Raw genomic sequence first — 24,945 nt, forward strand, 5'->3', positions numbered from 1 at the left:
TCCTAGAAACTGAGATCTCTGACTTTACCTTTGTTCAGTTATTGTGCACTCTCTATACATGAGAGTGCAAGATCATAATACATCACAATCCATTGGCATGTTTGGAGATTATTGTATTGTTTGTAAATATCGGTTTATGAAAAAATTAACTATGAAAATAAAAATAGTATTTTAAGTAAGTTGGCAGAAAAGCCCTGTGATTTGTACTATCATCACTTCTGAGAGTATTTTCCAGGGTGTGGCTGCTTACACAATGATTCATTTTCAGTGCTGCAATTAAGCCACTCCTCGTGTACCTGTTTAGTTTGTTTTAAAAACCTCGATGAGGGTGTGAGTAAATACTGTAACTTGTCTCTTGGAAAGTTTTATTTTTTGAATGACTTATGAAAAATGTCCTTGCAGTTATTGGACTACACACTCAGATTGATGCTGGTTTATAAAATGTTGGTGGAAATGTGATGAGTTTCCCTCGGTGTTGATCCATACAGGGTAAGAGTCAACAGTGACCCTTAGCTGTACTGCTTTGGCTTACTAGAGCAGATTTTTCTGCCTTCATGTGCCTTTTTATTTTTGAGATCCTCAGTCTAATTCCCGACCACAAAGGTTGGCAGTCACAGAATCTACTGGGCTGCGTCACTCACGAGGATGGACACAAAGTACTTAGACCTCCTTTTAAATTAATTTAAAAGATATTGGTAGAAAAATGAATAGTTAAATATCCAAGCATTTTAATTTATTTACAGCTTTTGGGGGGGGGAGTTAAGCTATAGCCCAGGGTAGGTGATGTAGAGAATTAGTTTTTAAAATTTAATTGGCAATTGGGAAAGAAGGCAATTGGGAGGAACTGAATAGTATTAGGCCTACAGCTGTTCTTCTACATTCTGGAACACCAAAGCACATCTTTGTCATTATTTCCTTCATATGCTTCAGACACAAGACTGAGCCAGTCCCTACCAAATGAACAAAATAAAACTGATCTTACCCTAAAGCGTAATCACATAAATCAAACGTCATCTGACCAGTCTTATTAAACTCTTGAGGCAGAGTGCCTTTTAAATCAGCCTAAAATCTGGTGCATGAATGTATGATACAGCCAAGTGATGTTCCATCTCCCTGCCCCCAGATTAGAGGAAGTCAAGCACACTTCTAACTGGTGTCTAGGGAGAGGTCTGTGTAAGAGCCAGGCCTAGAACACAGCTCTCTGAGCACCTTAGGCAGTGAACAGGCTACCAGAGACAGTGAACAGGCGCAGCAATTTGCCCAAGAGTCTGAGTTTTTTTGTGGCAACCTATGGGGACAGGGCCTATCTGGGAACTCCTGGGAAGTCTCTGTCGAACTGGGAGTGCCTGCTGTTGCCTGGTAAGGGCAAGGTAAGGGGAGACAGGGATGTAGGCCTGAGGAAGCTCTAGTGGCTTCTGAGTAGCTGTCAGGTGCCCTTGACCAAAGGGTGCCCTGAGCTGCCTTTGGAGCTGCTGCTCACTAGGGATGGTTAATACCCAAGCTAGTGTTCTCTCAAGCTGGTGCTTGAGAGAACCCTCTGTAACAGCCAGGTCTGGAGCACAGCTCCCAGACACAGCCAACAGATGCAGCAGTTTGTGTGGGAGGGTGAAAAGAAGGGGTCCTCATCTGAGTTCAGAACAGCCTAAACCTTCAGATGTGGTTGCAATGTGCCATAGGGTACATTCTCCAGGTTTTGGAGCACCTTTCCTTGCCAGGGCAGAGACTTTAACCCAGGCAGAACATCAGATAGGGGATTCAGCCTTGCAAGACCCAGGCTGCAGGGAGTACCCAGAGCCTCTCCCTGAGGTAGGGAGAGATGTCCTTCTTTTATGCAGGAATTGTGCTGCTGTTGAAGAACTGTCACCAGGTGATGGTCAGAGGAAGTCAACAGGCTGTAAAACATGAGGGAGGGTGAGACACAGACAAATCTAGGAGGAGTTGTCTGAAACACCAGAGGATTGTGCTCCCCTTCGCAGGTCCTTGGCAGACTGGAGAGATGAGTCAAGAGCAGCCTTGTACAATTCAGCAGAGGGAAGTGCAAAGTCCTGCAGCTGGGGAGGAACAACCCAGTAACATGCTGGTGTCCGACTGCTGGAATGCAACCTTGCAGCAAAGAACCTGGAGCACCCTGGTGGACACAAAGGCAAACATGAGCCAGGAATGTGCCCTTGCCAAAAAGAAGGCTAATGGTATCCTAAGCTGTATTAGGAGGAGTGTTGCCAGCAGTTTGAGGGAGTTGATCCTTCCCCTGTATTCAACGTTGGTGAGGCCACACCTGGAGTGTTTGGTCCGGTTCTGGGCTTCCTTATTCTGTATTCCTTCAGTGTAATGCATTCCTTTCCTCTCCCAGGAAGCTGCAATCATGATTCTCAGTGGGTTTTTTCCCTCCATGTTAGAAAAATAGGTCATAACCATGCTGCTGTAGTATTTTTGTCTATCCAATCAAGCATGATATTAAGCTCAACTTCATTTTACAAATGTTTTTGCTGTCTCCAGGAAAAATATAACAAAAAAAATGGAGATTGTAATTTACATTATTTCCAGGTGATGAACAGTTTGCAAAATTTGGTTCTTTAAAGCTTTATTTATTCTTCATTTTCTTAATGCTAGGTAGAGCTGTATTCTCTTAATGTCTGACTCTTGCCATTATGGTCTCATTTACAGTGTTTAGGTATGCCCAGTGATACCTTAATTAAACTACACAGCTGGTTTTGCAGAAAGGTTGCCAAAGACAACATCAATTTTGATCTTATATAAATGCAAAAATAGTATTCTCCAGTAATTACTGGGGGAAAGGGAGAAATAATCCTTTCACGTGGAAAATAGCTTTTTGTCATTAAGTACTTTAATTTCATCTGACTACCCCTGTCTCATGTTAAAACATTTGTTTTAGTGGGAGAACAGTTAGACCCTTCTCTGCATCAGAAGAGTTTTTTGCTTGTATCAGGTGAGGTCATTGTGCCCTTACGGTGTGCAGAACCAACCAGCTCTGTCCCATCTGTAGGAAGCTTCTGTACTATTTTGAAGCCCTGCATATTCATCCCATTTTGATAAATGAGAGTCAGTCAAATCTGAAGCACCCATTTTTCTAAATACCAATTCTAAAAGCTACTGATAACAATGCTTTTGGTGTTCTGGGTTCTACTCTTTTCAGGTTAAGCAAGACTTCTTGCTAAGCAAAATACTACACTGGAAGAGATGACTGTCCTAAGTCAGAGTTGCTTGCTCTGAGTATATGTGCAGTCACAGGATGACTCCTGTTCAGTGTTCTTTTTGGAAGATGAAACACCAGTAACTCTTCACTTCAGTAAATGAGGTTCCAATTTAGAAATAAGTGTGCCAGCTCATCCTCAAAGATCAATTGGGCTTTTAAATATGCTTGCTTGCCTCTTCAATGCTCTTTTAAATAAACTGACTTTTTACTTAAGTCAGTTTAAAAAAATGTCAGTTTGCAAAGTATGTGTTGTGGCAACTACCACTATGCCATTTTGCATAGTGGTGGCCTGTGTAGCTGCTGCTATGATGAACAGGACTCCAGACAATGTTAATGGGATGGGCAACTTTATCCTGAGCAGTGGTGACTGTGTTGGCGACTGCCGAAAATGATGATGCGATATGGTGTTTAATTCTCTGAACATCCTGATATGAAGCTGTAGCCAAGAGAGGAAATGTGACCCGGAGGTAATCGAATGGGAGATAATACACTGCTGCAGCTGCCATGGAAGTGCTCCATCCAGCTCCAGTGTTCAGTTTCAAAGGATCCTCCTGGAACTGGAAAAGGTCTGGAAAGAAAGCTGCAAATGACTAAGCATGGGAACACAGGATTTATAGTGACATACTTTGTAATGACATACTTTTACTGCTTTATTTGCCAGCAGAGATGACTTGCTGCTGCTTTGCACCCTAGCAGCACAGTTCGCTACAGTCTTGAGTGTGCTGCTATGGGGTAATTGAAATTATCTTTGTCAAAAATTCTCTTCAGACAAGGAAAAGGGTTTATGTTTTTTGTAACCTGGCTAATTTAGGCAGATCAGCTTAGCATTGACCTCTGGCATGGATTTATTTCAGCTAAAAGGAAGGAGAGGGCTCGTGAGCTTTTCAAGCCATCTTTTCTGCCTTTATTATAGCCCTTTGTAATCACAGTCTTAAGGAATGCTCAGTCTAGCTGTTCACAATTGGCTACTGAAATTCTTTATCAAACTGTATGTTTTGCCCTGTGGAGAGCACATAAAAGGGGAGGGGCTTGTTTAGTTAGACATAAACATAGAAAAACATAGAAAAATAGGACAAAATATAGCAGCTGGAAGGGAATGCTGAATGAATGTGAATAACTGTATTTAGCTTTGGAATAGGAAAAAGGAAGTTCTTTATAATATGGAAACTTGTATTTACAGCAGTTCAATGTTTGTAGAAGCAGTCTACCAGAAAAATATACTGTTCTGATAAGTTTCACGTAAGATGAATCTGAGACACCAGTGTAGGAAGAAAAAATAGGGCTGCAAAGGCTGAAAGTAGGTTCTGCAAGCGTGCAGCTGCTTTGTTGGCTTGGTCAGACATTTCTGTTCAGCTTGACAACCCTTCCAGCTTTTATAGAGCTACAATTTCTCATATAATTGAAGGGATGCTTGTGATACCTGGATGTATAGTATTCTGTCTGCCCAGGGTTTCTGTCTTCATGCTGGGAAGATGATACACTTATCCCACATTTCCAAGTCTCTTGAGTTATGAAATCATTTGGCCACACAAGCGATTTTCTCCAGAGGAAAATAATGCCTTTATGGATTACACCGGTGTGTTTCCAATCGGATCTGTAGAAAAATACCAATAAAACAAACAAACAAAACCCCTAAACCCCTACCTTGAACCACTGTTATCCTGTCTCATTGAAAGGGAGTATGTATGCAGCCGGGAGGACAGTGAGAAGAAAATTCTAGCATGTTGAAGATTTCCTTTGTTTAAAATGTCAGCAAATAAAAAGGAGAGTGTCCCTGCAGCAATTTAAGCTGGTAGACAATGTTCATTCTTTCTATTTTAAATGCTTATTTAATAGCATTACCCAGACTGAAATTACCTTTTGGACAAAAATAATACAAGTGGAACAAATAGCTTATATGCAGAGCAATTGAGTTGATGTTGCCATAGGAACCTTTATTTTTCTCTGACAGTATTTTAACAGTGTAGCCTTAATTGCATTTAATAGCATGTGTAGTTTTTTCCTTGTGAAAAACTGCATAACTGAAACTCTGCAAGACTCAAAGGACTGCAGTGATAATTTCTTATACCAGTAAAGCTGAAATACTAATGTGGTCATGAAACCAATGCATTTTCCTCTGCGTAGCTTGACTATTCCTTACCTATTTCTATTACAGTAAAGCAAAGCTATGCCAGTCAGGGTGTAGAATAAGTGATAACAACCTAGAAGAGAGATGGCTGAGGGTGAACTTAACAGAAATCTGCGAAATTGTGAGTGATTGGAAGGGAGAGATGGACTGAGTGTTCAGATTTCCAGAGCTGGAAGCATCGAATTAAGTTAGTAAAAGTGAGTTGCAAAGCAAAAGGTGAAGGTTTCATATATCATGAATAGTAGATGTGTGGAACTCCTTGCAAGAAGATGTTTGAGGTGCTAAAAATGTATGTGGGCTCAAGAATAGATAGGGTAAGTCGTTCAAGAATTGCTAAAAGTAGTGTTAGCTGCGTCTGTCTAAGGCTGTCTCTGAAGCTGGAAGAAATTGGAGGCTGGGAGGGCAGTTGAAAAAGTTTTGGATAGTTCTCTGTTACCTGCTCGTGGCTGTTCTTGTGGATGGAATCTTTAGCCAGAGAGATGCCTCCTTGCTCAGACCCAATATGGCCTCCTGCCTCGTGTTACTAACATAGGTCACAACTTAATGTCTCCCAATGCTTCTACTGGTGTTAGCAAAGAAACAGAGTTTCCTGAAAACAGGGGAGAAATGGGTGAAGAATATGTGCTGGTTATGAACAAAATGGATGTCAATCCCTTTGGTAGCTATACCTGCACGCACTCAGGCATGCTTTTTGAATTGCTGTGTTAGATGATTTAATGCCATCTGTTCCTCAGACAGGTACTCTTCTAATAGCTTAAACACAATTTTATTGGGGGCTGCAAAAGTATTTTCTTTCATTTCCAAAACACTGAACACAGACATTAAGCTATTCTCTGTGATGACCTTCAGTATTTTTAGGAATAAAATACTGAAACTTTGGCCTAACCTCTTGTTTTCAGCTATGAAGCTTAGGTGCTTGGGGAAAAAAAAAAAGTCAGTGGTTCATGGAGAGGACAAAATGTAGAAACAGATCAGCTTTTTTTTGCAAGGAGAAATGTATTGCTCTCCTGATTTTGCTGATTCTTTTTTTTTTGTTTGGCATTTTGCAGTAGCAGGATGTAGAAAGGATTCTATTGTATCAGACCAGAATAGTGTAACAAAGCAGCAACATGGTTTAATTTTCCATGGGGAAGGCAGGCTTTTATCAAACTGTGTGGAAGAGAGTAGTAATGGACTAGATTTTCATTATTAATGTACTGCATGTTCCCAGTGAATTGCAACAGTGTGATGCTGATGTTCTGTGAGCAGTGGCAATGAATTGTATCATCTTTCTGAGCAAGGATTTTTGTTTCCAGTATGGAGGACTCCTTCTAGTCTGTAAAGCCAGAAACAGAAGCAAAATGCATTTTCTTCATCTCTGCATCGCTTTTGAAGCCAGCTCATCTCCATGGCAACACGTTAGCCTGAAAGAGATGTGGAGACTGGGGAGGAAAGGAATGAGTTAGAACCAGCCAGGCGGTGGTGTGTGTCCCTAACGTCAGCGCATCAGCCTTTTGATAGGAGGATTTCGTTAACACCCATCCAAGGCTCCTGTGCAGAGCTTCATTACAGGAGCCGATAGGGCATCTGCTTCCTTTCTGCATCCTTTTTCTAGTTTTTATTTTATTTTTATTTTTTTTTTTCCAAATACGCTCTCCACACTCCTCGTTTTGTTTCAGTTGTGGCCTCAGTGAAGATGAGCAGCTCATTTTCAGCTTCCCGTGAGCTGCCTTGTGCTCTGGCATTTTGCAAAGGCAGGAAGGCATGGCTGCATTTCACTTGACCTTAGCAGCGAAGTGAAATCTCGTGCATGTTGCTGAAGGATACTGACTATGCAGAAATTTATCGAAGCAGATTATTATGAACTGGACTGGTATTATGAAGAATGTACGGATGGTAAATATTTTTTTTTCTAGTCTCTTGTTGCAGAATTTGGAGCTTGTAAGCCTGGAGCATCGTTATTCAGTGGTTTTAAAAAGGAAACACCTTGAAAAAGGCAGCACCCTCATGTAGCGGAGATGCCTGCGTCTCTGTTGCACCTCAGCATCTCTTGTGAGCGTGCTGGAAGAGACTGCTGTATAGCTTTCTTGTTTTTGAAGGGAGTGGCAGAGGAGCATATGCACTGTATAAGCAATCATTGGGCAGGGGAAGGAATATTTGAAAAACTAACTGTATGTATAATAATTCAGCTGAATTAAATTACGCTGATGGTAAGATTTGCTTTTGGTTCGAGTTTTAAGTCTGTGTTTTTTCTGCATTACCAGTATCCTGTAATATGTGTATATTCAATGTGTTAATAGGCAGTACGTGTTTTCTCTCTGGTTATTTGCCTGTGAAAGACATTAAAAGCTGCAGATGCTTAAAAGCAAGCAGGTTAACTTTTTGAAGTGGAAGAATTACAAACTCTGCCAAGCATTATCTTTTGGGCCTCTTGCAATTTTATGTAATGTTTGCTTGGGTGATTATTTCTTTATCAGAGCACCGAATGTTTTCATCAGGCACACAAGAAAAAGGGTAAGGAGTGGCTAAAACTGTATTCTCTGCAGCATAGAAAAATCAGGATTCCTTACTGATGGCACTCTGAAACAAAATGCAGCTTTTGGGAATGCAGTAGTTGTATATAGATTTTATTCTGGTTGGAGAGCTCAGCTTAAATGAGGCAAGTCAGAGATCACAGTAAAGCAAAGAACAGAGAGTAAGGAGTGTAGGCCCAGGGGATGATGTATGTATGTAATACACAAAAATATTTCAAAAATATTTCTGTGGTAGTGCTTCCATAAGAGTATCAGAGGGGACATGAAGTGTAAAGATGAGGGTGACAAAATTTGAATAGGTTTTTGTGGTCTTTTGAGTGGTGTGTGCCTCTATTTGTTTCTCGGTACTAGATTTTGGAACTGAATACGATTTCAGAAGCTTGTTAAACTTGAACTTCTCTTACGTTTAGTTGATTATTCCTGTCCAAATGTTCAAAAAGAAAAGGTGTATATTTATTTGAGAGATCTGAGCACTTTAGGTTGGATTGAATCCATTATGTAACCCTTATCCTCTAGGTTTAACCCTAGTAAATACTGTAGCATCTGATTAATCCACATGATGTAACAGGCTGAGTTGGCCTGCTTTTAGAAGCTTAAAAAACAGACTAGTTGTACTGTCAATAGAAGCTGTAGCTGATTTTTTTTTTTTCTTCTCCCCCAGGTTAAGGCTTCCACAGGTAGTCGGGTTTTTTTATGGTCCTTTGTCTGTGTGGTCCAGGTGTCATTTCTATGCAAGTGTGGTATGCCTGAATGTCTGAGCTAAGAGCTGAGCTGCTCATCAGTTTTGTCTTAAGGTGTGTGCTGCCCTGGGGAAACTGTGGGAGTTCCACAGTCATGGAATAAGCAACAGGTGTTGGGCAAACATTTAAATCCCTGTGGAATCAGGAACTCATGGTTGGTCTGATTCTGGGCTTACAAGTTTTCTTGTGAGTGCTGAGCCCCTACCCAGCATACTTCTTCCGTGAGCCGAGATCTACAGAAAGCCAGCTAGAGTATGTGCTAGCTGTCTGCTTGACGTTCTCCCTTAAGAGAAACCAGAGTTTAATGTCTGATAGTGAAATATCGCCAGCAGGTAAGGCATAATGCTTTATTACATTTTTATATTACTGTTATTTTGTAATTAAAATATTAGTTTTTACATGATGAAGCATAGTGCTGTCAGTCCTCTCTCAGGTGAATAGTAGTCTCCTAGGGTTCATAGAATTTTATGGGGTTTAGCTTTCTTTTGCTTCTCCCAGTTCAGGTGTGTGAGAGAGAAGGATTTGAGAGGTACAGTGAAAGACATAGTCTTTGGCCTTCGATATGGGCATATTAATTTGGGTTTACAATAGTATTGGCATTTACCGTTGATGGAGAAAGCTATTCTAATTGTGGCAGGAGACAAAAGGCATCTTTATAGGAAAAAACCTGGAGCTCATGACATAGTATAAGAGATGCCTGCCTCTTAATGGATTTTTGATTTTTCTACCATGTATTTGTTGATACCAAGAGTCGTTTTCCTGAGATTCTTTTTACATTCAGTAGAGCAAGATAGGCAGTTGCAGCTCAGCTGACCTGTTTTGAATATCTATTTTAAGACAAATTGAAGCATAGTTGGAGAGCCAATTTTTCTGCCATACATAGACTCTCTGGAGCTCAGATGTGTGTGAGCATTTAATTGTGAATCTTAACCCAGATTACCCTTTCTGGTAAATATAACACTGGAAAACAGTGGGTGGTTCATTAAAACTAATAGAAATCATCACAAGATAGCATCCTATGGAATTATTTCTATGATCAAATTGTTCATACATTCTTTGTCAGAGTCACTGGGACTCAGAGATTTCCATTTAAAAGATGTGACTTCATTTAGTTTCCTTTATTTAGTAATTATTTCAACAGCATATGGTTTCTTGTTCTTCAAAGAAAACTAACAGTCTAAAATTACATCAGTATATAAGGTTTTAATGCTATTATTTAACTTTAAAAGTAATGAAGTGACTCACTGTTAACTCAGATGTAATGAATTTCTGTAATGACCAACACAGTAATGATTTCTTCAACTTATATTTGGTGGTGGAAATTTTTTTTTTAATACCTGCAAAAGCAAATGAACAAATGCTCAAAATTTACAATTTGTAAATCTTTACAGAGACTTCACGGGATTGGAATAATTAATTAATTAATTTGTTTACATAAGGTCCTTTACAGACTTTATTTTTGGTAGGAGTACATGGAAATAGACAATAGAATGTCACACTCTGTTTGAATCACTGGTGTTAGTTAACATAACAATATATTGAAACTTCTAAAAATAACTATTATACTTTATTGTAACTATTACACTATTGTACTGTGCTTTTTAGGTACATTTTTCAAGTATAATATTTTATAATATGAGTGACAATTGTCACCTTACTTGGCATTAACAAAATATATTGTGTAGGTGGAATGGGGAGAGGGAAAGTAGCTATTTTTGTAGTAGACTCTGACAGTGCCAACGACAGAGGAAAAGGTGAAATTTTTGTAGACTTTTACCACAAAAGAAAAAAGTATAAATGTCTAGGTTCACTTAGGTGTTTTTTTAGAGAAAAACAAATACATTCTTTAAAAACCTGCACGCACCACAGCTTGCGTGGAAAAAAATACAAACCGTCCCCCAAACTACCAAACAACTAAACAGATGTGTATATACTCCTACAAATCTTTATGAATAGACTTGTCCCCTTGCCTCTCTCTTAGGCCAATATTTGTCTAATGAACAATGCTTTCTAGAGAAATCCAGATTGACTTTAGATCAAATTACTTTTCTTGTAATTTCTTCCATTACTTGTTTATTTCTACCTCAACAATTCCATGCTAATGCGTAAGAGTTCTATTGTCTACAATTCCAGATGACTTTGAATGTGCAATTGACTCTTTCCTCCTTCTTTTGTTGGCCATAAGTTTTGGCAATTTCTTATGGAGGAAATGGTGTCTTTTCCTTTTTTCCGTGCCAGTCACAGGTTTTACTTGTTGGTCGCACATGCTGAAGCTTCCAACCCTTTTTACGTTTGCCTGAACCACTTCATCTTACTTGTTTCGACACCCCTTATCCTGTTTTTGCTCTTCTCTACAACTGTCAACCCCTACCTGTAATTTTCTTCCTACTCGTGTTGAAATATTTTTACCACCTGTTCTGTTTGCAGTTACTGTTTGGAGGTTTTCTCCTCTGTTCTATTTTTCACTCCATTGAATCAATTATCAGCAAGCTCCCTAACTTTCTTTTTAGCTGAACAATAGTGAACAGTGTTATTACTTGTTCTCTTTGATCTTATCATTGCCTTGCTTGTAATAGTGTGGTGACCCATCATCTCCTCCATACATTAGCCCCTTTTGACTCCATCCCTGTGGACAGAGTAACCCTGAATGTTAGTGGATGCTGACACTGGATATGCCATCGAAATCTATGAGAGTCTTACAAACGCCTTTAACATGCACTCTCTGAAACAGCCCTTGCTCTATGGATATGCAGCTAAAATTCTCGTTCTGGTTAATCTTGTTTTGCTCCCATGTCCTTTATCTCTATACTTGATAACTATGGTTAAACCTTGGTTATAATTGTATAATTGTTGATACCATTTTCTTATTTTCTGCTTTTTGCTATGTCACTCCTTTTTCTTTATTCCTTCATTGACTCCCTGTTCTTTATCCAGTTAGACCTAAGGTACTTCTACTTAAAAGCCACATAAGGCAACGTACATTTCAGTATAGAGGTATTTTTTGTCTTCAGTCTGCTCAGCTGCTAAATATCCAGATAAGTGTCTTGCCACTTCATCCCATTTCTTTTCGTTTCTGCAAAAGTAACATGCTCTCCTTTTGATTGAGTGACAGAAGACAATTTGTGTGGGATATTGAAAGATTGGGAAACATGTGAAACCTGTAAAAATTTGAACAAACTAACTTCATTTGACCATAATATATTAATAGGAAGCACACATTCAACGACCAATTTATCTCCCCCCCTAAAAGCCCATCCCAAAATACCCACATTTCTTCATCAACATGATTTACATCCAAGTGCTGCCATTTCGTCTGCTGTTTTTAGACTTGTTTGCTTACAGAGAATCTCTTTGTTCTAAATGCAGCATTGTTAGTAATAGCTAATTGTGCAGAAGCTAGATATTTTTTATTGATAAGGGAAGGTTAAAATAATTTGAATGCATTGGAGTTCCTTGGAAATAATGAGTCAGGATATGAGGGTTTGTTTGTATTGTGTCCAGCCTCACCCTTCTTCAAACTAGCTCCCGGTTTGTGTGTTTCCTGTTTTATTGCAAAGTTGCTGAAGACACTGTACCTTAGTGCAGGCATTGCCCGAGGAGTGTGTGTCTGTGTGCTTTGAGCACTGCAACCCACTTAACAAGCTTCCTGACACGAGTTAAATGTCTTCAGCCGTTAATTCAGAGTGGTGATTGCAGCAAATATGCCAGATCTACTTTGCAGTGGCAGCCCATAAAAATCAATGTTCATTCTAGTATGTTCTGAAAGGCCCTGAGTATATGTTGACAGGAAATATTAAAAATCTCTTTTGAATCTTTCCTGATTAGATTGTATATTTTCAGAACGGTATACAATTTAGCATTTTTAAAAACATTTTTCTCCATAGCTACTTATTGTTTGGTATTTGTTGGAAACCTGGCTTGTAACCTTTAGCAAGTAAATACTCCTGCACTACTAAAGGGGCTTAATGCAGAACACACTAAAAAGGAGTTGATAGTGTGAGGGTGGGACGCACATTCCTTCTCCACCCATTATAAATTTGTATCGGCATTTATCATATGCTGATATCAAAATAGGTATTGCAACACTTTTTCTCAGCTTTTAAATGTCAGAGAACTCCTGTGTGGCATGAGTTGACATGAATCATAGTTCAGAAATCAACTTGTGGGAATATTGATTTACTCTCCCTATATTGTCGTGTATATTGGGCAGCAACATAACCTGTTTTCAGTGTTTCTCCTTTATAAACTAGTTGGTTAGCTGTAGTTGAACACTTCTTAAGATTAGTGTAACTACATCATGTTTGACAGGGGTGGACTTTTCTGTCCCTAAGCTTTAAAAGCTATTTCTTGCATTCTTTTAAAATGACTTATTGTTTTGGTTACTCTCTGAGTTTCCATTTTCCAGCTATTACTGAAAAGTGATAAGTTGACACTGAATGGCTAGTAGGTACTTACTGTCTGATTGTAATTATTTTTATGAGTTTTGATTCACTGTTACGGGGGAGACTTGAAGACACAGAAAAGCTCTAAGGTATCAGAAACCAGACGTGATCCTAATTACATTATTATTAAAATTATATCTTTTAATGTAATGATGTGGGGAGAAAGGTCAATCCTATTTTTTCCCCCCACCTGAGTTCTCTAGGCTGTTGATGCTGCTGAATATTGCAGTAAATTTTGGCAGTCAAAGGTCAAGTTGTTTAAGTTTGAATAGTAAGAACTTTATTCAGAAATGAGTGTTCCACTTATGTGTATTTCATATCCTTTGGCTATTATTTATATGAATGTTGTTACATTGTTTGTATAATTAAGAGTTTAAAACTTGAAACAGAATCATTCATCGTAATTGTATAAAATGAGTTCCTTCCCATCTCATCCTACCTCATACTTCCTCACCGCTAGAGAAACGGTAATAGAGAAATTGTTCCTACATGACCCAAACTGTTAGTTTCTGCTGGCTTGTAGTATATTGTTTGTCTGTCTCCCTAGCAGTTGTGTGCCCCCAGAGGGTGATGAGCTGCCTTTGCCTCACAGTGCCCCCACTTTGTCTGCAAATGCTTTGCCTCGTGACGCAGATAGGAATGCTTTCTGCAAGCAGGAAAGGGCACCTGTTTGCTATTGAAAGTAAGGGAGGTAGCTTGGCAAGCATTAAATATCTATACCTGCAAAAAGTTAAATAAGAAAGTTAACCTGCCCTATTAGTCAAGATTAGCAAATACAACCTGTTGGAAACCAAGAGGTCAGAGCATGGGAGATTTGTTTCTTGTTGAACAAAGAAGAGATATGTACACCCTTGAAAATTCTCTAGGGTGCCATATGTGGACTTGTGAGATATTTCTTTTCCCACAGCAGACTAAGAGTAAAGATGACTGTGGAAAACATGATATTTGACAGTGATATGTCATTTAAGTGCTTTGTACAAGTGTAATCTTTTTTTTTTTTTTATAAAAACAATAAGAAAGCTCCTTTCCCCAGCCTAGTTCTTCACACAATGGTTTAAGCATGTGGTAGACACTGCAGTCAGACTGTACTGTACAATAGCCCTAGGTATCAAAATCTCTGCTGGGTGGGATTGGCATGTGTGCATGTACAGGCTCAGGCTTCACTACTCCAGTGAGATCTATGTTACTTGGAGCATTGGGCAACCTGAGAGGTGATTTATAACTCTCTGACGGTGCACACCCTTTCCCAGGTGTGACAGTCAGAGGCTGGGTCAGACTTCTGTGTGGAGACACTTGTGGGGAGCTACCACTTCACTCGTAAAAGCAGGGGCAGAACAGAGAACCCTGTTGACATGAGCAGTGCCAGGGAGGAGGCTTTTAGCCCACTAATTTTGGCTGAAATATGTTAGTGGAGCTTTTGAGCAAAAACTGGCTACTGTCAGAGCTGGTATGAGAAACAACATAAACCTTTTAGTAATTATTAGACAGATGGTCTCTTCCCTCCTCCACCCCATCTGTACAACACAAAGCTGTTGTGCTAAGGACGAACACTCCAGTCACTCAGGAGCTCCCTGGCTGAGCATGTGAGTAAGGAAAGATGGTATCCTGCTTTGTGGAGACCTTGCTTTGCTCTCCCCGAAGATACAGCCTCCGAGGGAATGACTTCCCATCTCCTGTGAGACTAAGGCATCATATCTGGGATAACTTCAGCAATGTCAGTAAACGAAGAGGAAAGCTACGAATATGACTGTGAAAAGGAAAATAAGAGGAAATGCACTTTTGACAGGCAGAGTCTTGATATCTTGGAAGAAGGTACTTTTCACCTTTTGTTTTTAAACTTTCATGGTAGTAGCATATGGCAACATATAAATGATCTGAGTGATGTTTGTGGGTTAAATCTACTGAATTTTGCTTTTTTTAATGTGTAGCCAGTACATTTGGATGAAATACTAAGAAAATACTAATAAAAAATAAGATAAATCTTAATTTATGTATACTTCTTTAAAGAAGAAATACATGGTCAACAGATTTAGGCTGTGCAATACCTATTTTGTAATGGAATTGTAGTGTGTTTTTCTGTATGTACATTGTATGTGTCTTATGAAATTTATGACAGCTTAGGTTGCCATTCCCAACAGGTACTTCTAAAGGAACAGAGCAGCAATTTTGTGCTTATCAATGAATTTGAAAGCGCATAGACAGAAATGATCCAAGTATGGGATCTTAAACTTTCAATAAAACAAACAACCCAAAAATCTTGTCATACTTTGTGGAAATAATGGACATCTGCTGTATTGCAGGCAACTGACCTGTTCAAAGGGGAATGGGAACGGGAATGTGTGTGCTTTGAAAATCCTCCTGTGCACCTGCTCTATAGAGAGCATACCTATGCTAGGGCTGCTTCCAGCCAATCTGGCAACCTTTTTTCAGGGCTTCAGGTACCAGAAGCTGAATGCACCATATCTGTTAGTTCATGTGCTGCAGATTTTGCTCTAAAATAGCAGTTTTGTGGTAGGGAACTGTTACTTCCAAGTGCACTATTAGAAGGATGATGTAAAGGTGCATTGAAAGGTTGTTAGCACAGAGAATGCAACCTGCTGTGGATTTACACCCTTATTCACCTCGTGGGAAACACTTCCTGTGTCCAGAGTCTTGGTGAATGAAGTGTGCTTTTTGAATCCTGTTGCAGAGGACTTCCCTGTAAAAACTTCGTCACAGTCAAATATTCCACCTGGTTTTCAGACCTAGTCAGTCAATAAATTATCCATCGTTCCTGTTGTGGGTCTCTGAAGGAAGCCGAGATAACTTGTGTGTCTGCGCAATAGAGAAAGGTGCTGGAGAGAACACTGGTAAAAGGAAAATTTAAAACTGGGGATTGGGGTAGAGAGGAAGCTTATCAAGAGAGGCCTGACATTGTTTTATGTTTTATTCCTCGTTTTTTAGTGATTAAATGGTTTCTGAAGCATACATCATGCTGTTCTTATTCTTGCTGTTGACTTTTTTTCATCCAGATCTAAGGACGGTCTGAAGCTGTTGTTGATTTTGAGAGCAAAAAAAAACCAAAACATTGAGTTAGAGCTGGGATAAATTTAGCCCTGTCTTTCTACAGTGTCTTCTCTCAAAAGCTCAGTTCATATTTGAAATACCTTCTAAAGATGCCTTCTCCTTTCCACCTATATGTTCATGTCACCTACACACTCAGTGTAGCAGAGATACAGATACACAAAAATGATATATGGTATTTCTATGTATGTTTGCATGTGGGCGCACTTACAAGGGTAGTATTAAGAGAATGGATGAGTCAATCTGTAAGTAAAGCAGCTGGAAATGTCAGCATGTAGCCTTTTCATCCTGAACAAAAGAAACATTTTAACCATGTCTAGCTGTAAATCTGGTATCAGAAATGGAAAACCTGAGGATATGCTTCACTCGAACCATTTATAGTTGTTAAAAAGAAAAGGATAAAAAATGTGTAATTAGCACTCCTTAACTGTTTGGCCTGTTCCATGTACAGAATGTGTACTTCTTGACTATTATTTCCGCGATCATTTTAATGGAGTGAGGTTTTTCTCGGTCCTGACATTTTGATCCTGTAACTGCCTTCAGTCCTGTTTCTGGAGCCTGTCACTGCCTTACACCTGGCAGCGTTACAGAGTTGGCTCTCTTGATGAGGATGGGAGGCACCTTCATAAAGGTCTGGGCAGTCCTTGAACAGTCCTACAGTCAGTGCATTGCTTTAGAGCTGTAAAGTGGCCTGACAGCAATATGTTTACCATAAATTTGATAAGCTAGTCTCGGGGCTGACTGCAGTGAAACTTTGCTCAGGGATATCTGTTGATAGTGTCTACTAAGTTTTTGTTCATAAAGAAGCCTGAGCTGTGAAAGGACAACCTGTCAGTTTTCTTTGATTACTGATTTGCTGCAGTAGCTGTTTCTGAAAGGGGGCTGTGTTTTGATTTTTGCTTTTGCAGCTGAGACAGGAAAGAGACTATTACCTATTTCAGACCTATCATGGCAGCCAGTCATTACTATTTCAATTTACTAATGTAACAAATTAGAAGTCCTCTTTATCTAAAGTACTTGGTAAATGCAGACAAAGAATCTATCTCTAGTTTAATTAAAAAGAAAAAAAAAAGTCTTGGGATCACTGTTAAAATCTTAAGTTCAGGTACTCCAGGGGTCTGACTTTAAGAACCTGTAAAATACCTGTTTTATCTTATAAAGACATTGGCTAGAATGGAGGACTCTGGAATCTGCGAACAGTAAAGCAAAAAAAATGGAGACTAGTAATTCTTGAAAGCTTTGGCACAACCAATCCCTTCCAGAGTTGGAATAGGAAAAAAAATCACCTATTTAAGAAAGGAGACAAGTGACAATGCATGGATTACAGGCTTGTAACTTCATTTTAGTATTTTTAAAGACTTACAGTCCGGATCCTGGTTTAAACCTTTCACCCACTTACTAGTTGCATTGACTGCAGTCAAAACATTTCTTGACAAGAAATGAATGGAAGAGAATGTCAGGACAGTAACTCAATGGCTAGTAATATGAACTCCTGCAAAAAGAGTTTAACTTTTGACAGAAGAGCTATGCTGAGCTGTATCTGTAAATGGTGTATCCATTAAGGCAGTGGCAAGTTCTCTCCAGAGACTATTTCTTATCTCCTTAGTTTCACTTCGTGGCTGTGTTTTCCAAGTTACCACATTTGATCTGCATTTATGCTAATAGAAGGAACAAACGTGTGATGTTTTTGTTGAAATTTCTTTTAACTTGATTTTTCATTCATCACAAGAAAATTCGATGCAGTTTGTGTCCTACTTAGAGGAAGTACTTTCAAATGATTCCCCACCCGAGGTTTCAGGCATAAGCATTAGAAAAGAAGTAGCAGCAGAAAGGTTTTTTTACAAACCTGAGATTAATTAATAACAAAAGTTTGTATGTGAGTCTTTAATATTGGATTTGCTAAGCTATCTGAATACTGTATGAGAGAATTGTAGTAAACAAACACCCTTTGAACCATAGCCTTGAACAGCAAGATAAAATCTCTCCTTCTAGAAGCATCAGTAACTGCAGCTTAATATTAAAAGATTAATTTGCAAACTGTGCCATTGAAATCACAGAAAGATAGTCTGTAACATTATGAAAAAAATCTGTTAGCATTGTCTGTTGAACTTGCTGACTGTGTATCGCTCACAACATCATGTTCTTCCAGACTCCTCCATGGAGCTCGCCCACAGTGTGACCTGACAGTTGTGAAGCAGTTGGCGCGCTGTGACCGCTCTTTATGTCTCTAACCAGGGTCACAGCCACCTGCTGAAATCCCCGTCTGCCTTCTGGAGTGTCTGGCCTGCTCTTGTGCTTGGGAAGCAGTGGGGAAGGCTGAGGGAACTGCTGGTGTGTAATGATAAGATTCAGACTTCTAGCAAGTTGAGCCTTGGAAGCACATTCTTCAAGCTCCAGTGACAGTAATCTCTTAACATTTTTAAGCTCTTTAGATGAGCGTGTTTTATTTAGGCTGTCTCAAATGTGACAGGCAACAACAGACCTGAAGCCTCTGCCCCAGTTTAGCCAGGGCTGCCAAAAATGCCTTTTCAGTGGAGGAGAAGCTACCATGTTTATCTTTACTGCGTAGAGTCTTTCTAGTCTGTGTCAGTAACAGCACATTTTAGGTATAACTTTTCTGAGTTTGTTTGAAAGGTAGTATACATAATGTGGCAGTTTCAGAATTCCTCATGTGCTTGGCTGGAATAGATGTAGTGCTCACAGTTACCAGTGCCAGAGCGGAACTATCAGTGGCTCTGAAACTGAAGCTGTGATTTTTAGCAAGTGCTTTATCCTTGAAGTGTAAAAATAGCCTTTCAGAAATTAATCCAACGTGAGCTGAGGAGTCCGAATCTGCCAGGGTCTTCGATTGCTAATGCTTGCCAAGTGGCAGCAGGGAGCACGGCTGGTCAGTCAGCACCACTGTGTGTGTGCTGTGCCTCTCCGTGTGCAACATTTAAGATGCGAGGCACTTGTCATTTATCTTCAGTGTTTGGCCAGAGCTCTGAGCAGAAGGGAGACAGAAGCTGTTTGTGAGGCAGAGCTTCTCATGATTGAGCAAGAATATAGTAGGCCTTGCCATAGTTAAAGGCTTTGGGTAGGGAACTGTTACCAAAAAAAGCAGTGTCCCCCCCTGCTACCTTGCCAGTAAAAAGTATCATTATTAAAATGACTGGAGATCTGTGCTCCATGAACAGTATTTCCTTCTTCTGGTGTGGTTTTTGAGGAAGTCAGTTTTGGTAGTTGGGAGATTCTCATGCACTAAGGCCTTTGCTGTTAGACTCTGTAATTATACAGGCCCATATTATCTGCCCCAAAAGTGAAACTTTACAATAACATCTTCGCCCTGCCGCGTTACCCAGTAGTTGGAAATAGATGGGAAGAGGAGCAGTGGGAGCTGACCTTTCCTTTTCAGCAGTGGCTGCTCTCTTTTAGTTTTTTAGTTTGCCCCTGGTTGATAGATTTCAAAAATGACGAGGGAATATGCACTGAGGAGAGATGCAGGGAGCAGCAGCTGAGGACACCTGTGACTGCTGGCTCCTGTGATTCATTTTTTTGCTTCCTTCTACCTGAATCCTTTGTTTGGTGGGTGGTGGCTCATTGCAGAAGCTGCCAATAGTGGTATTCTTGTTCTCCTTCCCTTCTATGGCTGTTTTCTCTTCCTGGAAATATACCTTTCCTCTAAGCAACATGCTTAGTTGTGTGACTTTCTGGGACCAATCCAGGAAGGTACATGTGTTCCTCCATTTCCCTGAGCATCTTCAGCTTGGGAATCAGTGCTTGGTTGTTGCCGAGCTCAGAGCCTGAAAGAGGCAGAGTACATCCTTTCAGCTGTACTTACATTCAGAAACACGGGAATGTGGGTATCAGTAAATTTGCAAGCTTTAAGAGAGTATGAAAATGGTGCTAGGTACTTCAAGGCAGAGGAATATTTGATCTGTGTTTGATCTGATATGTGTGTTTGGCTTTAAACTGCAAGTATGTCCCCGGTAGCATGTATTTAGTGTTGTCATGAAAATAAGGTGATGGGACCTTTCTCTGTTCCTTGTTTCCTGATCTGGATCTGTGACATTAGCTTCAAAGCAGTTACCAAAGCACGTTCTTCAACTGTCTTTTTGGAATTCTATGGTTCTTCCACTTGCTGTAGCATTTTATTTTGTTTTATTTTATTCTTTCTGTGTTGTCTATCAGCCTTCTCCATAAGCTGAGAGATGCAAAGTGCATTTGATTTGGCTGTTTGCATGCATCCATGCATTTAGACACTATGCTCCCTTATCACCCTCAAGCAAAACTACTACTGGTTTGAAAGTGAGCAAAACCAGGTCAGCACTGTAGGTTTTGCATTACGAGGCACTGTCCTTCATTTGCTCTTGTTTTATCTTTACAGCAGTGTTACCAGGCTCTTATACTCATGAGAAACTCCAGGAGGCTAGAAACCCACTAAACAGAATCCATTAGAGATTGGGGGGGGGATACTTTTCCTGTCTGTATTTCACTGATGACACGTCTAAGTGATTTTTTAAAATATACTATTTTAAAAATATCAGACTGATAAAAATCAGTCTTTTTCACTGATAGATTTTTTTGATCACTAAGGAAATGAAAGTTAACTGTACTAGGAATTGGCCAAATGTTGTCTTGTAATCTATGGAGGCCGAATCACAATTTTTAGACACTTCTGAATTTTTTTTTTTATTTTTTAATGCTGCTTCTGAATTGCACTCTCCCCTCAGTTTTCACCTTCTCTTCCCCAAAAGCCTTGTTGGTTTCTGAGTGATGAAAAGCAACACCTCTTTACAAGTTTACTCTCCTTCCAAAAGGAAGTCCTTGCTTTTAGTTAGTAGCTCTATTTCCTCAGTATTGTATCTAGTAATAGTAGTATGGGCAGTAGTTGACTGAAGGAGGAATTTTATTGTATGCAGTCTGTTGAAGTTTATTTCCACTTGGATGCTGATGAGGATGCATAAAAGAACATTTTGCTTTGAAACCCTTTCACGTTGGCAGAACTGTATATGAAGAGCTCTGTTTTAACAATGATCAAAAGAACTTCGATGCAAATTTCAAGATATAAAAGCTATTGGTGATTAGATTCTACTTCCCTGCTAGTAGTGTCTGTTGTGATAAGGCTGTGGTGTTACCCTGCCATGTTAAGGTTTTCATGGGAAGTCCTGAAGGAATAACCAAGGGAGTAGCCACGCAAATCAACCTTTATCACTCTGCCAGCTGAGTGACTTAATCCTGTCTGTGGGAACACCATCCTTTATCAGCTTGGATATTAGGAAGGTTATATATTCACCTGAATTAGGACAGTGTGAGGTTGCCAGTCCTACTCAATGGTGATTGTTGGTGCTAGGTACAGAGTTGAAATGATCTTGCTAATGAGAATATCAAACGTTATTTTACAGTGGTGATGGAATGTTGTAACCAAGGGAACTATTTAGTGTGCGGTTGTTTTTGAAACCTGCTGGCGTCAAGGTTTCTGATAGATGTTTTATGGCATGACTTATGAACTTACTATATTTAAAACAAAATTGAGTTTATGATTATATCAATTTGTTTGTGTGTGAATAGTCGTCTGGACATTACACCTTCTGTCTTTGTGAAGTTTTTATAGCAAACCTCTTTGTTTATTATAGCTGATGTTCTGTGCAAGTTACTGCATTTTTTTTCTGTCAAATCCTGTTTAGTCTGCTTTTGACTAATATAGCTTGTAGTTTACAGGTGCACTTCTTTTTGCTTGTGTAGTAGTATAGTTATTCTTTCTATTGCTATGTAATGTTTGTCGGATAATTACTTTTTACTGTTACCATTTTCAGGCTTGGTTTTTTGCAGAAGTGCAGTTATCTTCTGAATGCTTCTGAATAGCATTTTTTAAAGTTCACTGACACTACTGATGTCACCAAATATTGTAAATGTTTTCAGGATGTGATCCTCAAAAGTAGAATTAGAGAAACAGGAAAATAAACAAAGAAATTGAGCTTCTTGCCATAGTTTAAGCAATTTTCTGATGTTTAGGTATGGAAAAAAAATCCTCCAATATTTCAACAGACACCTAAGTGCTGTTGCATTCGATATATTATTCATGTGCCTTAGTGGTGATCAACTGTGCATTTGTGTATATGCAGATTGTATAATTATGAGTTGGGTAGTGTTGTTTCCTTAGTGTGACAGACTTATCTCCTGGTAATGTTACTGTGCAGTTGTTCTTTTTTCTTTCCCCCACCATTTAAATCTTATTAGGTCTTATCTGTCTCTCCCAACCCCCTACCCCCCTCCCCGCCTTAATGTTCCCTAGAACAACATTAGCTAATCTGTCAGACTGAGATTTAATTGACATTGTCAAGGGTAAATCCCCTGAAGACCAATTCATGCTACAGCAGCCTGAGAACTCATGGTCCATGTGATACACTGGATTTCATTAACAGTCCTTTTTTTCCATAATTACAGGGTTTGAGGAATAAGTATATCTGAAAATAAAAAAAATAGAAGGGTAGAGCAGAAAGTGCTGTTGTTTCCTCTGATCATTGGTGGATTTTTAGAGAACTTGTTGACTTCTAGATAAGTCAGTATAGCTTCTTAAAGGATCATCTATGGTGATAGTCTGAACTGCTGCATACTTTCTTCAGTCTATCAAAACTCCTGGTTCCACCTTAGTGATTAATCATCTCATCCAGTCTACGTAAATATTGTTTATGAGTGGTACTATGGTCACTGTAGTGTGGCCTGGGAATTAAAAGACCCGTTTCTTATTTTCCGTGGATTTTATATTTACTTTGCTGTCTTATACCATAAAACCCAGTTCTTACCAACTTTATATGACATAGTATCTTCCTGTTGAACAGTGTTCATAACAGTATTAGAGTTGCTTATTCATGGATTAACTCTACTGCATGTCATACAATGAGTAGGTGACATGATATAATCCTAATTATGTGTCTAAGAACATTTGTTTTGGCTTCTTGATTTATTTTTTTTTAATAAACTCAAGACATTTGTATTCAGAGAAGAAAGCTTTAACTTTTTAACAGTTTGTTCGACCACTGGCGACGGTAAATGCTCATTATAAGAAAACATTTGCATTCTCAGTGTAATGTGAGGCTTTGATAATTTTTTTGAGAGTGGGTTTAGTGTTTTTAGGGGTTTTGTTTGGTTCGGGATTTTAGCTCTTGATATGCTTACCCAAAAGTTGATGTAAGTACTTTTTATGATGAAAACTTATGCACACTTAAACTTAGATGGATTTTTCTTGCAGAGGATAGGAATTGGACTTCTATGATCCTTGTGGGTGCCTTCCAACTCACAGTATTCTATGATTCTCTCCCAATAGTATTGCCAATATGATTAATGCTTTGTTTTATTTCCTTACAGTTTTATGTGCTGAAAGAGTGGGCCAGATGACTAAAACATACAATGACATAGATGCTGTAACACGTCTTCTTGAAGAGGCAAGTATTTAATTTCTTTAAGGATCTATACACAGTATGAGAATGTAATACAGAAATTTTATGGTACCACTACTCAAGATTGATTGTAGGCTATCCTCTAGTGAGAAGGAATAAGTGCACTGAGTGTATGTATACTTTATCTCATTGGTAAAGTAAATATTCTTTCTAAGTAAAAGTCCTTTGTTTACCTCAATCACATGTATTCATTACTTGTTTTTATTTTTTGGTTGAGGCCTTTTAACTTGTTTTTGGCCAAATGTTTTCCCTAATGAATGAGGAGGAGGAGGGGGAATAGTTTTAAAATGGCACATATTTTTAAAGTACTTTTAAAGCTAAGAGTATCATTATTGATGGATTTATTCACTTCAGAGAATAATGGAAATAATTTACAGTCTAGTATTCATAATTATTATCTCAAATAATGTCTTTCCAGAGAAGTAGATAGACACAAAATTAGAAAATATCTAATACTCCATTTGTCTCCTTTTCTTTGCCTCATGTTTGGTTGGTCTGATTGTTCTTTCTGGGTTCTTTTAATACCATTCTTATGTAAGCTGTTATTCCTGTAGTCCTTGGCACTCAAGAAATGTCAAAAATCAAATGTCACAGTACAGCGCTTATGTTCAATAAATATAATAACAAATCATTTGAGTGAAATTAGCTGCTACTCTGCAGTGAACTTGAGCAATGATTTTCCAAAGAATGTTTATGAGTAATTCTTTAGGTGAAAACTGTTATAATTGTATTAGTTCATGGCTGAGTGTAATGTAATCCTTCATATTTAATTGCTTGCTTATTACAATAGCAGTGTAAAAATGGGATCTGTTTAACCAAGATACACTGGGTGGTCTGTTCTTCCTCTATCTGCAAGGAAACAAGCATGGGAATGAATGCTTACATCTCCCACCTGTGCTTGATACAGTTCAATGCAGTACAGTCTTACATTTTGTGCTTTGAGCCAAACCCGTTTAAACATCTCTGTACGAAATATCTATTAAAACTGATGCTTTACCCAAAGACTTGTCCTGGAATAATTCATCAGTTCGTAGTAACAGTCTGCTACCTGTTTGTGTCTTGTTCTCTTTGCCTTGTTTGGCTGAGATTTGCTGTACTTTTTCTGTGGCTCCTTCTAGTAATGATGCATCATTCTGCCCAACTGTTTCCTCCCCTGAGTCCATGCAGCCAAATGTCTATAGATCCAGACATCACACTCATGGGAGCAATGCTTGAAGGACTTGCTGAGCCAGTGTTTTAAAGCTTCTGATGTACTTTCCCACCTGTATGACGGCAAGGGAAAAATGACAGGAGTGTGTAATATGTGAAACTTTAATTAAAAAAAATACTTTCACTGAGCCTTTTTGTTTTATTTGACCATCACTTCTGATCAAGTTACTCTATTCATAGGGAGAGGTGCACTTACT

At 39.0% G+C, this 24,945-nt stretch overlaps 1 protein-coding gene across 11 annotated transcripts in view; it reads left to right on the forward strand.

Annotated features, from left to right (window-relative positions):
* The window catches only part of TRAK1 (trafficking kinesin protein 1), a 128,929-nt gene that overhangs the window by 63,964 nt on the left and 40,020 nt on the right, over positions 1-24,945 (forward strand). For 7 of the 11 annotated variants that reach the window (XM_064670922.1, XM_064670944.1, XM_064670905.1 and 4 more), the window contains exon 4: positions 23,448-23,528. In XM_064670922.1, the coding sequence (XP_064526992.1) occupies positions 23,474-23,528 (55 nt within the window). In that variant the 5' untranslated portion in view covers positions 23,448-23,473. Of the gene's footprint in view, positions 1-6,838; positions 7,218-14,629; positions 14,850-23,447; positions 23,529-24,945 lie in introns of those variants that run through there. The other 4 variants (XM_064670934.1, XM_064670968.1, XM_064670928.1 and 1 more) reach the window with 3 other exon arrangements.

The sequence above is a fragment of the Pseudopipra pipra genome, chromosome 1 (genome assembly GCF_036250125.1).
Source record: "Pseudopipra pipra isolate bDixPip1 chromosome 1, bDixPip1.hap1, whole genome shotgun sequence".
Lineage (NCBI taxonomy): Eukaryota > Metazoa > Chordata > Aves > Passeriformes > Pipridae > Pseudopipra > Pseudopipra pipra.